Source organism: Miscanthus floridulus, unplaced genomic scaffold, assembly GCF_019320115.1.
Source record: "Miscanthus floridulus cultivar M001 unplaced genomic scaffold, ASM1932011v1 os_1366_2, whole genome shotgun sequence".
Lineage (NCBI taxonomy): Eukaryota > Viridiplantae > Streptophyta > Magnoliopsida > Poales > Poaceae > Miscanthus > Miscanthus floridulus.
In genome coordinates this window covers 6,083-19,454 of record NW_027097676.1, presented here as the reverse complement: position 1 = coordinate 19,454, position 13,372 = coordinate 6,083, and the positions used below count along the sequence as shown (strand labels likewise).

General features: G+C 44.2%; 1 protein-coding gene and 1 long non-coding RNA gene across 2 annotated transcripts; both read left to right on the top strand.

Moving 5' to 3' along the window:
* The first annotated feature begins 348 nt into the window (after window positions 1-348).
* Window positions 349-1,814, top strand: LOC136533963 (uncharacterized). The gene is made up of 2 exons (XR_010778632.1): window positions 349-1,116; window positions 1,437-1,814. It is a non-coding gene; the product is annotated as an uncharacterized lncRNA (long non-coding RNA).
* Window positions 1,815-3,476: 1,662 nt separating this feature from the next.
* Window positions 3,477-5,541, top strand: LOC136533962 (uncharacterized). The gene is made up of 8 exons (XM_066526476.1): window positions 3,477-3,825; window positions 3,965-3,986; window positions 4,080-4,136; window positions 4,260-4,341; window positions 4,461-4,556; window positions 4,669-4,793; window positions 4,914-4,932; window positions 5,036-5,541. Exons 1-8 carry the CDS (start codon window positions 3,717-3,719, stop codon window positions 5,120-5,122), a joined length of 597 nt encoding a protein of 198 aa, XP_066382573.1. The 5' UTR covers window positions 3,477-3,716; the 3' UTR covers window positions 5,123-5,541.
* Window positions 5,542-13,372: the final 7,831 nt, after the last annotated feature.

Sequence of the window (13,372 nt, the reverse complement as noted above, 5' to 3'; positions counted from 1 at the left end):
TCAGTCTTCATTTCTCCCTTCTGCTTTTCTTCGTCGGAGTGGAAGTGTCTCCGTGGCTATACATCTCTCACCGTAGATTTTGTTCTTAGCTTCAGGGTTCGGACTACAGCCCCTTGTTCTTTCTCTATGCAATGCTGAATATCCAAAAGCCAATGACTGTGTAGGGCTGTGGTGTTAGGGGCTTAGGGCCTTCAGTGGTGGACTGGTTGCTGTTGGCTAGTGCAAGCTTCTGGAGCATTTGTTGGTAATCTATACGTGTCATGTTTTCTTGTTGTATGGAAGATTTTTACTTTTGTCCTTATTTGCACAATTTGTGGTACCCTAATTCTTGTGCAGCCTGCAGGTTAATTCTGTCCAGGTTAATTCTTGTGCAAGTGTAAGTGGTCACTAGATGATTTCTGTCCTGCTTAATTCTTGTGCAAGTGTATATTCTAATGCTAATCCATGCCAATTGAAATCATAAATGGACAAATGTACTGTAAAGTACAGTACTGATCCAAACAGTCAGCTTGCGTTGTGGTCGGCCTGCAATCCATTGGGGGCTTTTCCAGATGCATGGCTGTAGGTCCTCTTTGTCTAGATTGGTGATGTGCCTATGTGAATAAGTTCAACGGTTCTGTCCTATAGAGTTTTCTCAATGTTTTTCTTAAACTTTAAAATAAAAGTAAAGTCAATTAGTCAGTATGCTTACACTGTCAAGCTGGAGAAATCAAAAACAAAAAACAAAAAAATGCAAGAAGATATATTCAGATTACCGTCAATCGACTAAGGTAGCATTTTTTTAGCTTTAACGTGTTGACAACAAATCTTCTTTGTTAGTTCTTTTATTTGTTACATTCTTCTATTATCCTTATTTTTTCCTAAATTGTTTTCCATAGAAAATGCAGGCCGACATATTTATGTGCAGTTGATTCCAACAGATTCTTTTCCCTTTACTTATGCTAGGTTCAGAAACCAAAATTATGATTCACTGGTTGTATTCAAGGGCATTGGAGAGCTTGGTGTTCTTGCGTGTTGTGGCACTATACCTATATATGTGATTTCAGTTTATTTCCCAAATGAAGGGCACACTGTCATCAGATCAGGGCCTCAAACACCATGCATTGGTCAATTCAGGTACCATGTTAATCTGTCTGAGCTATTTATACAAAATATTGTAAATTGAATTGCATTTTACTGAAAGGAGCATATCCTGATTGCAGGAGTTGCTTTTTTAATTTTGTATTATAGTTCCGGTGCTCTCTAATTTTGTTTACATTTGGGCTGTAATTTTTGCACTTAACTAATCTTAATCTAGCTAAACATAACTTCTTTGTATTTTTATTTGTTACATTCTTCTATTAGCTAGTGTGGTTGTTTGTTCTTATGCTTCACTCACTTCATTTGGATGATGATAGCAAGGTTCGAAGCAAAACCTAACCTTGTTCATATTGCAGGCAAGGGACGGACATTGAGTATAGGGGCTCAGAAGCAAAACCTCATTAACGAACACAAACACTGATAGAAACAAGGTCAATGTGATCTGTTTCTAACATGTAGACCACAATTTAGCAGTTCAGTTCAGGGTACACTTGTCTAGTTGCATACGGAGTATCTATTCAACATGTTATTTTTCATGGTCTCATTGCCATCTAAAAGGGCCACAGTGCACGCGTGGGTCAAAGGACACTGAAAGTGACGACCACTGATCATGGAACTTTATCAGAAAAAAGGACGATCATGGAATGGATGGAGAATAAATTAGAATTATGTTTCTTACCAATGATGTATATACAGATATTTACATTCATACAAGACATTGTTTTAGCCTGAAATGACTTAGGATCATTAAAATTAATACTTTGATGAAAAGTCTGAAATTTACATCCTGATGTATTTGTGCTCAATATATGTTCGTTGTTGCTGATTGGAGGAGTTTTTGCTTTGGATTTTCGAACTTCTGTAATTTCGTTGCAACTGAGTAATGAAAAATGAAATTCGGTCTGTTCGTGGTGGAAATAATTGTGCTCAATATATTTGATTTCAAACTGCAGATTATGACAAATTTGTGCCAATCATATGGGCATTGAAAGTCGATTTCCATGGCAAGCAAATCTAACACGTATAGATTATTTTGAACAATAATAAAACCGGCCAGTCAATATCTATTAATAACGTGGTCACTTTTTTTAAAAAAAAAGGCTTGAGAAACCTGCCATGTGAGTCTCACGGCAAAAAAAAAATCGGTCAACAAAAAAAAAACAGCAATCGGTCAAAAAAAAAAGACTTTTCCCTGTGTGCCATTATAAAAGATCGTAATCCCCTGTGTGCCTCTGAAAAAATTCAGCGGTCTTCAGCGCCACTACTCCAACTTTTTCGTGTTCTCCATGCCACTTCCGTCAGTTTGGGCCCTAACGCCGTCAAACTGCAGGTGTGAAAAAACAAAAATGCTCTTAAGTTCAAATATGTTATTAATTTTTTTAGCATCTTAACGACTTTAAATGAAAAAACTCAAAACTAGAAAGTTGTAGATCTCGTCGAGATCTATAATTTTCATATAAATTTTTTTCATTTAATTCCACAAAAAAATAATATGATTTTTCTAAGATATATTAATCATATCAAATCATATTTTTTGTGGAATTAAATAAAAATAATTTTTATATAAAAATTATAGATCTCGATGAGATCTACACTTTCTAGTTTTGAGTTTTTTTCATTTGAAGTCGTTAAGATGCTCAAAAAAATTAATAACATATTTAACATAAGGGCATTTTCGTCTTTTCACACCTGCAGTTTGACGGCGTTAGAGTCCAAACTGACGGAAGTGGCATGGAGGACACGAAAAAGTTGGAGTAGTGGCGCTGAAGACCGTTGAATTTTTTCAGAGGCACACAGGGGATTACGATTTTTTATAATGACACACAAGGAAAAGTCTCAAAAAAAAAAAAAAAGGCTTCAGGACCAAGCCACGCTCACGTCGGTACAGGACCCAAAAAAATACAGCAGCCCAGGAGGTGCATGGGCGAGAGGGAGAGTTTGCACGCTCGGTCCGGACGTGGGATGCGCGTGCGCGCATGTAGGACGTTAGGTACCAAATGACTCAGTAGTATCCGGGTACTAAATAGGGTTGAGATATATATATATATATATATATATATATATATATATATATATATATATATATATATATATATATATATATATATATATATATATATATATATATATATATAAAACACTGCTATTTAGGGCGTTGGGCTCTAAAAAATACTACAAATTATTAAAGAGACCGATTGGCTGGGAATCAATTGCCTGCAAACGAACGAAGCCTTAATGTTTATTGCAATATTATTTCAGTCCGGCACTGGAGGCGACAAACGCTACGACCAAATTGGTAGCCGGCTCCCGGACGCGCAACTGCACGGACTTTTCCTGCAAGCTTCTTCTACAATCCAAGCAACTTTACAATCGAGAAGTGACTGCTGACACTTGACAAGTCTCCAGCCCGGCCGTTCCTCGACCGCCTGCCTTGGGTCGTCGCGCGCGTTGGACCGTCAAAGCTTCCAATGAACGCCGTGGTGCCGGCCCGGGGCGTTACGCGAGAGGAAGAAATGCGACGCGCACCCGACCATTAAAGCAGCTCACAGCAACCGTCCCTGGGCGTGCGTGCACTGCCAGAGCTCCCCGTCTTGTGCTAGCTTGCGGTCGCCGGCGCAGCAAATCCGAGCGGCGAGATGGCGGGGGCGCAGACGCAGGCGATGCTGGAGAAGATGGAGCTGCGGCAGAGCTACCGCAACATCTGGCACACCGACCTTACCAACGCCGTCGCTGCGGACCTCCCGTGTGCGTACCCGACATCCCTGCGAACCTCTTCTCCCTTTTCTTTCGGGCGCTTGGCCTTCTGGCTGTGGCTGTGGCTGTGGCTGTGGTCTCGTGTGATAGAGAAACTGATGCGGGAGTTTCTCCCTTTGCTCCTCTGCAGGGTGCTGCCTGTCGCTGTGGTGGTGAGTGGGAGCTCGTTCTCTGATTTCTCGACTTCTGGTTGATTGCTTGCTCAGTATCATGTAACTTAGATACACATCTTTGTTTTTTTCCAGCGGCCCCTGCGTGTCCTACATGCTGCGCAGACGCGCGCTCTACAATGACATGTCAAGGTACTGAAACTTCTTGTTCTACCTTTTTTTTCTTTTGCACCTTCCTCTGTCATCGTGCAGCTAACTTGCAGCGTTAACTCTCTCCATGCTTGCTTGTGTTCCTGTGCGTTTTCCACTTTCCAGGTACGTGTGCTGCGCTGGGTACATGCCGTGCAGCGGCAAGTGCGGTGAGAGCCAGTGTCCGGAAGTATGCCTTGCAACCGAGGTGACGCCTGCGTGACCTGACACGCATATGCTATCGCTGTTTCTCTGTTCCGTTTTCTCAGCCGGATACACCTCGCGTCGTATGCATGGTGCTGACCACGCTCCCTTGTCCCTTCTCAGGTGTTCTGCTGCTTCGGCAACTCGGTTGCTTCCACCCGGTTCCTGCTGCAGGACGAGTTCAACATCCAGACGACGCAGTGCGACAACTGCATCATCGTGCGTAGCTTCGATTCGCCTCCTGATGATCTGATTTGATCTTCCGAACTGATGATAATTGCAGCAGGCCGGCCTGTCGAGTGAGTGACACTCATCTTCCCCGTCGTTGCAGGCCTTCATGTTCTTCCTGCAGCAGCTGGCCTGCATCTGCTCCCTAGTCGCCTGCATCGTCGGCAACAGCGAGCTCTCGGAGGTGGCGCACGTCATCTCCTGCATGTCCAACTTGGTCTACTGGACGTAAGCCTGCCTCTCGCTCGATCCGCCGCCCCAGGCTCTGACGACTCTAATCCATCTTGGCATCTTTAAAACTGACACCCACAGCCTTGCTAATCTTGTGCTGCTCTGTTCTTTCTGCAGGGTTTGCTCGTGCATGCAGGTAATTGCACATCCACTTCTCATCCATGTTAGCTCAGGTATTCAGGTAATCCCCTTCTTGATTAAGACTCACAATCTGGCATACATTGCCTTGCAAACTTCAGACGCAGCACAAGGTGGAGATGGACAAGAGGGACGGCACGTTGAACACCATGTCTGCGCCCCCGATGCAGCAGATGTCGCGTTGGTAAACGTACGTGCCTGCGAGTGAGATAATGTGACGCTTCTATGAGCGGAGCCGGCCCCGTCTCAAGCCGGATTTAAATGGAGGGTAGCTGCTGGAGGCTGCATCATCCATCTCGTACTCTTGGTTAGGAGGACGAGTCATTTTTCAGATTTTGGGTGCGACACCATGTCTAGTGTGTAAGCTATGTCCCGTTTGTTTGGGCGATTTTCCGTGTTTAGTGAGTTGTGGTTTTCCTTAGGCTTCGTTCGTTTGCAGGGAATTGATTCCCAGCCGATCGGTCTCTTCGATAATTTGTACTAGCTTGGAATTGTTCCTGTCCTGAAACGGCCAGGAATGGCCTAACCGAACGGCGCCTTAGGGAATTTTGATCCTCGTCTGAGACATTGTTATCATCGCCTCCGAACAGTGGTGGAGCTTGATACGAAACTACATCCTGAGTTCCCGACTGCAAAAACGATTGGAATGGTCTGAAATAATCGACTATCCTAAAAATAGCATATGCCCTTGCATGAGACGAGCCCATGAGAGTCCATCCGTTTACGGTTGTCCACAATGCTCAGTGCTTCTGGCTGGCTAGGCTGCTGCTGAATGGGCTGATCAGCCTAGCCGTTCTGCAGCCCATGTGCAACCGTTCGGCTGACCTTCAAGGAGGCTCGGCACACGGCGGCCGCTAGCTCGCCCTCGCAAACGCTGCCACCCGTCTAGGGTTCCTCCCCTCGTGCAGTAGCTCTCCTCGCGGGGATTATTTACATATTTATCATCATTACGATGTAAGTGGTATAAAAAGTACCATGTTAGTGACTCATGTGTTAGTGACATAGTGTAAGATGTCATCCGTAATAATGGTAAATATGTAAATGCCCCTCCTCACGGCTAGACACGGGCGGCGGCGGCGGCATCCCTCTCAAGTCGTCCGGCCCTCCGACCTGAAGACCCGCCTTGTCGCAGTCATCCGCCCACTCCGCCCTCCCTGCCGAATCGACACCGTCGTTGCCTGTGCCGCAGAGCCCCAATACATCTGCCAGACACCTCCGGTTCATCCCCCGTCTCTCCCTCCGGTTCGTGCGCCACCTCGTTCTCCTCTTCTCCGCTTTTGTGAATCCATTCGCCGCCTGTAATCCCTCCCTCTCGCTCTGTCTTCCAGGATCTGTCGATTTGTGTCTCATACATTCCAGTCCGTCTTCGCTGTTCTTGAGGTATGGATCCACGTTCTTAGCTTTGTTCCTTTGCTTTCTTGCGTGTACAGTGGAGAGGCTCCGAACCAGAGTGCCTTGCAACATCTGAGATTTTGAAGCGTAGCCCCCTACCATCTGAGAAGCAAAGTTTTAGAAATATATCTGCAAAATATATTTAGATCTGAACCTTATTTCTCCATTTTAGTTCTGTCAATAAGTACACCGTCAGCCCAAACTTCAATCCACCTGTAATCATTATCAATTATGAAGTCAAGTCCCCCTTTTCAGTCAAAAGAATACACAGATCATGTAATGTACTCTTTCTGGAACACATTGAACACGAAATAGACGAAAGAAACCTTGATACGTTTGCATCTACCAACAGGCTCTCCCCATGGCGCCATCCATTTCGGAAATGGCCAAAGAAGATACTCCCATTATTGGCATAAAATCTACCCTCGCCATTAGCCTTCCCCTTCCAAAAATTTGCAAACCAGCTGTCACCGCTGTGAAAATAGTACCAGCCCTAGATTTGGTGGGTGGGGAGTAAGTCAGTAAATCAAACTTTTTTTCGTCAAACAGAAAGTAAATCACATGGAGTGTAAAGAGTGTTACATTGTCCAACTTGATATAAAATAAATGTTCAGAACTTGCAGCTTGAATAAGTTAAGGTGCTTGGATATTTCATGGCTTGATAGGTTATAATCAAGAATTCAAGACTAACGGTCTTTATATAAAAGATGACAAATAAAACAAAAATCCTGAAGAAATAGCTCTAAGCACATGGCAATCATGCTTAATAGGTACATAAAGTAGAGACTATGAATCTGAAAAGCACTCTGTTAGGCCTGGTTTAGTTCCCAAAAATTTTCACCCTAAACTATCACATCGAATCTTACGGCACATGCATGGAGTATTAAATATAGACGAAAAAAACTAATTGCACAGTTTGATTGGAAATCGCGAGACGAATGTTTTAAGACTAATTAGGCCATGATTATCCATAAGTGCTACAGTAACTAACATGCGCTAATGATGGATTAATTAGGCTTAATAAATTCGTCTCGCAGTTTCCAGGCGAGCTATGTAATTAGTTTTTTTTATTAGTATCCGAAAACCCCTTCCGACATCCCAAAACATCCGATATGACATCCAAAAATTTTCATTTCGCGAACTAAACACACCCTTAGTGTGTCCATTTCACAGCTTTGATGTGCAAGATGAAAGCATCAAAGCAACTGTAACATACTGCCATACCTTTCCATGAATAAGGTCATCCCTCCATGTCCCATGATATACATCACCCTTACTGTGAAATAGAGTCCCCCAACCAGATCTCTTACCATACCTCCAGAGTCCATCATAAAAGCTTCTGTCACTGAAGGTTAGACGTCCCTACACTGTTTAACAAGGTAAGATTGTTGGATTCTACAATGGAGACTCTCGGTACGTTAATCTGGTGAGAATTATACAGATGCCACCAAATTGTCTTGGCGCATTGGCATAAACATTTAGAGCTATCAGCTAGGTGGCAGTAAGCTACTTACGTTCATCTTATTGTATTAGACACCTTCTTATTGTAGAAAGAAAAGGACTGAACAAAGTACAAACAAAAGGACTTCAACCGGTAGAAAGAAAAGAACTTAAACAACGATTTAGTTACTTGCACACGCACGAACAAGCCTTTTCCTGTTCTCTGTCATGTTCACTAGTCCTTTTTCGTTGTAGGTTTTCAGCGGTTTCAACAAGTTTTCAACGGCTCCTGCACAACGGTGCCCACACTGGCACCGTCGTCCTCTTCGTTGTGCTTGCCACCTGAAGCCAGGCATTACTACTAGCGTTCCAAACGTGCGAAGCTGCTTGAGAAGGCAAGTGTACTCATATTTATTCCTTACTAATACTGTCTATTTGTTCCATGCATCATGACCATTTCTTTACTGTATCCCCACATACAACTAGCGTAAGTACACCGTCATAGTAACTACACCTGGGTACAGATGTCGAGGCATTGCGGACAGACGTCCAGCGACCGGGCCCATTGGAAACCCGAGGAGTCAAAAAATTTCCTGGACCTTTGCATTGCTGAGAAGAACAAAATGAACTTCAACCAGAAGGGCTTAACTAATCTGGGATGGATAAATGTGTACCGCGGCCTTCAGTTGCCCAATAAGAAGCTGCAGAACAAGCTATCGGCCATGCGGCGACAGTACTTCACTTGTCGCGACCATACCACCCATACAGGACTCAAACGTGACCCCCAAACTGGAGGTGTCACAGCTGATCCCAGCTTGTTCGAGGAAGAGGAAGAGGTAACTCCTTTCATCTATTCTTTGGGTCTGCTCATGCAATAACATGTACGGTTCGAATACTAACTTGTTCACCTACTGGACAATACTGAGGAAGGTGAGGATCCCGGGGCGCCACCAGATTTCCTTGATGAACTGAAACTCTATACGGGCACACCCCCAGAGATAGGGGCACAATGCTCAGTGCCGGTGGACACCGTGAGAGGACACCGACACTGATGACCGAAGCCACTCCAGCAGCTATGTCACAGGACTTCGTAGCTGGATCCAGTGTTGGTCAGTCGTCCAAAAGGCACACCAGGACCAGGTGGTGGACAGCCCACAGAAAAAAAGAAGAGTACCAGCTTGGAGGACTGCGTGAGAGACATCTTAGACACTATGAAAGAGATGGCATCGGGTGATCAACATCTTAGCCGAGAGGAAGTGGAGATGGACCAAGTGCGTCAGATTTTAGAATAAGATGGTTTTCTAGAGGGGACTGAGGAGGTCCTGAAAGCCACGTACCTATGCAAGAAGAAACTCAACCGCAGGACGTTCCTAACCCTGAAAACACCCGATGGCCGACTATCTTGGATCAACTTTAACTGGGAAAACAAGTAGACAAATGGAACTGCAGCAACACTGATGTTTAGTCATCCTTCATTTAATTTCTTTGCATGTGTGTTCATATGTTTCAATCAATGTGTGTTTGCTTGTTCGAATTCGTTTCATGTACTGTGAGCGTTTGGCATGAACTCTTTGTTCTTCATATACTGCATCATAATAAACTTCAGCCGCCCTGTGTAGTAATAATCTTTACCTCCGTTACAAATTTATTAATGTGAGCTTATTATTATTATTGTCAGATGAGTATGGGATCTAAAGTTACATTTTGTAGTGGAATCATCAGCACCACAATGATGGAACGCAGACTCACCAGGAGCAGGGACGCCTGATAATGAACTACAAACGTAGCATCTAGGTAAACGCAATAGGGGAGGACTGGTTTTCAATGTTGTAGTGGTGTTATGTTTGAATTGCTTGCACAAGAATAATTAATTTGTAGTGGACATATTATGATAATGTTAGTAGTGTTTAGTAATTGGTGGATCTAGATCAATGGTATGATCACACGTTGGCGGGTGACTGAGTATGAGGTGTAGGTGATTGATGTTGCATAAATATTTTGTAGAATGAGCAGCACTAAACATTCCGATGAACAGTCAAGCGTGAGCACAACTTTGAGTGATGGCGCCAAGAAGAAACTCAAGGAAAAAATTGTCAAGTTGGCGGGTCTTGGAGCTGCTCTTGCTGTTGTGGCTTTTTCCAGAAGAGGTCCTGTGACGAATCCTTAGTGCCCATTCAAAGACATGACTGGGCAGCAATGGGTGGAAGCAAATTTGTAGAACGAACGAAAGTGCTTCGAGAACTTTCAGATGTATCCTCACTGTTTCATGAAGTTGCACAATGAGTTAGTGCAGTATCATTGGCTGGGTAGTTCACAAGACATGGAGTCATATGAGTCAGTAGCTATGTTCTTGTGGGTGCGTGTGACAAAGCAGGCAACTAGACAAATAACCCAAAGATTTGGGAGGGGTTTGAGCATAGTTAGTCAGAAGATGGGTGAGGTTGCAGACACCGTGTACTCCTTTGCCTAGACGACTATTGCGGTAAAGGATCCGAAGTACAGAAAAATCCATCCTAGGTTCGACGAATTCAGACCCTACTTTGATGGGTGCATAGGGGCTTTGGATGGAACACACATCAAAGTGAAAGTTAGTTGCAAGTCACAGTTGGACTTCATGAATAGAAAAGGAGAAGTTACCATGAATGTGTTAGGGATAGTGGACATGGATGGGCTTTTCACATATGTTGGTGCGGGATCGGTGGGGTCTTCTCATGACATGTCGGTTCTAACGTATTATATGGGGCAACCAGATTACCCGCATCCCCCAGCAGGTAAGATTGAATTATCGTTGAGTACGTTGTCAGTTTGTAAGAATACCTTTGTGAGTAATGGGTGAAATGACTTATGAATTGCAGGAAGATACTACCTGGTGGACTCTGGATACGTCGTGCGTGCAGGATATTTGGGGCCATATCGGAATACAAGATACCATCTAGATGACTTCAGAGGCAGAGAGGCGGAAGGATATATGGAGAAATTCAGCTACCAACATTCAAGGCTTCGTAATGTTGTGGAACAGTCGTTTGGGAAGCTAAAAGCTCAGTGGCATATTTTGGAAGGAGTCCCAAATTATGTGAGACATAAGCAAGTGAATGTGGTAATCGCATGTTTTGCTTTGCACAATTTTGTGGAGGGCAAAAACGAATGAAGGGCTGCGGCGATGAACCTTCATAGGGCTGTAGATTACAACCTGTCAGCATGGGCGGCATCAGTTGAAAGTGAAGATATGTCAGAAGTGCGAGATTGGATCGCTATGGGACTATGGGCTATGTAGTGCACAGGTGAAAGCTCTAGTTTGGTTTGGTGAATTGATGAAACCCTAAGTGCTAACCTAGTTTATCAAGTGATCATGAGATAGGTAGCACACTTCAAGTAGAGAAGCTAATGAAGATCATAACATGATAATGGTGATGGAATGGCGATGATCAAGGGCTTAAACTTGGAAAGAAGAAAGAGAAAAACAAAAAGCTCAAGGCAAAGGTATAACTTGTAGGAGCTATTTTGTTTTGGTGATCAAGACACTTAGCGAGTGTGATCACATTTAGGTTTGATAGCCGTACTATTAAGAGGAGTGAAACTCGTATCGGAATGTGGTTATCAAAGTGCCACTAGATGCTCTAACTCATTGCATATGCATTTAGGATCTAGTGGAGTGCTAACACCCTTGAAAATATTTGTGAAAATATGCTAACACATGTGCACAAGGTGATACACTTGTTGGTTGGCACATTGGAGCAAGGGTGGAGAAGTTAGAAGTGAAAAGGAGTTGGTCACGAAAATGTTGGCATCGGTCAATTGACCGGACGCTAGGTCTGAAAGCACCGGATGCTGACTGCCTACGTCTGGTCACGCTGACTCGGCGGTATAGTCGCTACGGTTTACCACCGGACGCTGGGCTGTGTCCGGTCGAGGTGGACCGGACGCGTCCGGTCGAGGAAAACCAGTTTTCGACCCTTACTGTACTCGACCGGACGCTGAGGCTTTAGTGTCCGGTCAGTTTTTGCCGGAGCGTCCGGTCAGCTTCATAGCCATTGAAATCTGACGAACAGCGTTTGAAGCTAGTGACGCGTGGCGTCCATCAGTGGACCGGACGTTGAGTCCAGGGTCCGATCAAATGGACCGGAGCGTCCAGTCAGAGCGCAGTGTGCCCAGTGAAGGGGTACAACGGCTCTATTTCGTGGGGGATTCTATTTAAGCCCCATGGCTGGCTATGGCTCATATCTTTGGCCATTTTCATTGACATAGCAACCTTGTGAGCCTAGCCAAAGTCCTTCCACTCATCTCCATCATTGATTCATCATCATAGTGAGATTGGGAGTGATCCAAGTGCATTGCTTGAGTGTTTGCATCTAGAGGCACTTGGTGTTCATGTTTCGCTACGGATTTCGCTTGTTACTCTTGGTGGTTGCTGCCACCTAGACGGCTTGGAGCAGCGAGGATCGTTGAGCGGAGGGTGGTGATTGTCTCCGGCTCCAATCATGGTGATTGTGAGGGGTTCTTGACCTTTCCCCGACAGAGCGCCAAAAGGTACTCTAGTGGATTGCTCATGGCTTGTGTGATCCTCATCTTGCGTTGGTTGTGTGGCACCCTATTGAGGGTTTGGCGTGTGAAGCCAATTAGCGCATGAACCTCCAAGTGAGTGAATCGCCACAACGAGAAGTAGCTTGCCGGTAAGCAAGTGAACCTCGGTAAAAATCATTGTGTTCATTCTTTGATTCCGAGGTAATTGGTCTTCATTGTTATTCATCCTTGTGATTGATTGGTTCACTCCTCGACATGGCGGTATAACTATCTTGATCACTCTCTTTACTTTACCGCAAACTAGTTGACAAGCTCTTTAGTGTAGCTAGTTGTGAGAGCTTGCTTGCTTGGTTGGTGTGGCTCTTTAGTTAGCCTTTGAGAGCACACTAACATAGGGTAGTGTCATAACTATTGTGTGAATAGACACTATCTAAACTAGAATTGTGGTAGGTGGCTTGCATTTTGAGTAGGCTAGTGCAACACTTGCTTTGCCTCATAATTATCTAACCATTTTGTTAAGTGTTGTTGTAGAAATTTTATTAGGCTATTCACCCCCCTCTCTAGCCATTAGGACCTTTCAAGTGGTATCAGAGCCGAGGTCACCGTTATTTGAGGCTTAACAACCTTTGGTGTTAAAATGGCTCAAATCAACAACACCAAGAAGCCACCCCAATTTGATGGCACAAATTATCCTTATTGGAAGTCAAAGATGACAACACACATCAAGTCAATCAATAGAAAGGTGTGGAAGGTGGTAGAAACCAAAATTGAGATTGGTGATCCGGAGAATCCCACCACTGCCAAAGAAGTGCTTCTCCAAAACAATGACATTGCTCTAAGTGCCATTCATGATGCAATTGATGAAAGAACATTTGAGCAAATCAAGAATATTGAGATGGCTCATGAGGCATGGAAGAAGTTGGAAGAATCATTTGAGGGCACTCAAGCCATGAAGGGTGCAAAGGCTTATATTCTCAAAGAGAAGTTTGCAAGCTTCAAGATGAAGGATGATGAGAGTGTGCTGGAGATGTTCCATAGGCTTTAAGTGCTTATCAATGATCTCAAAGCACTTGGAGAAGAGGTGA

What these genes read in the sequence shown, in the direction of transcription:
- LOC136533962 (XM_066526476.1), top strand. Translation starts at nt 3,717, where the DNA reads ATGGCGGGGGCGCAGACGCAGGCGATGCTGGAGAAGATGGAGCTGCGG. An exon ending in AAGTATGCCTTGCAACCGAG is followed by an intron (nt 4,342 to 4,460) that starts GTGACGCCTGCG and finishes GTCCCTTCTCAG; the next exon opens with GTGTTCTGCTGCTTCGGCAA. An exon ending in AGTGCGACAACTGCATCATC is followed by an intron (nt 4,557 to 4,668) that starts GTGCGTAGCTTC and finishes CCGTCGTTGCAG; the next exon opens with GCCTTCATGTTCTTCCTGCA.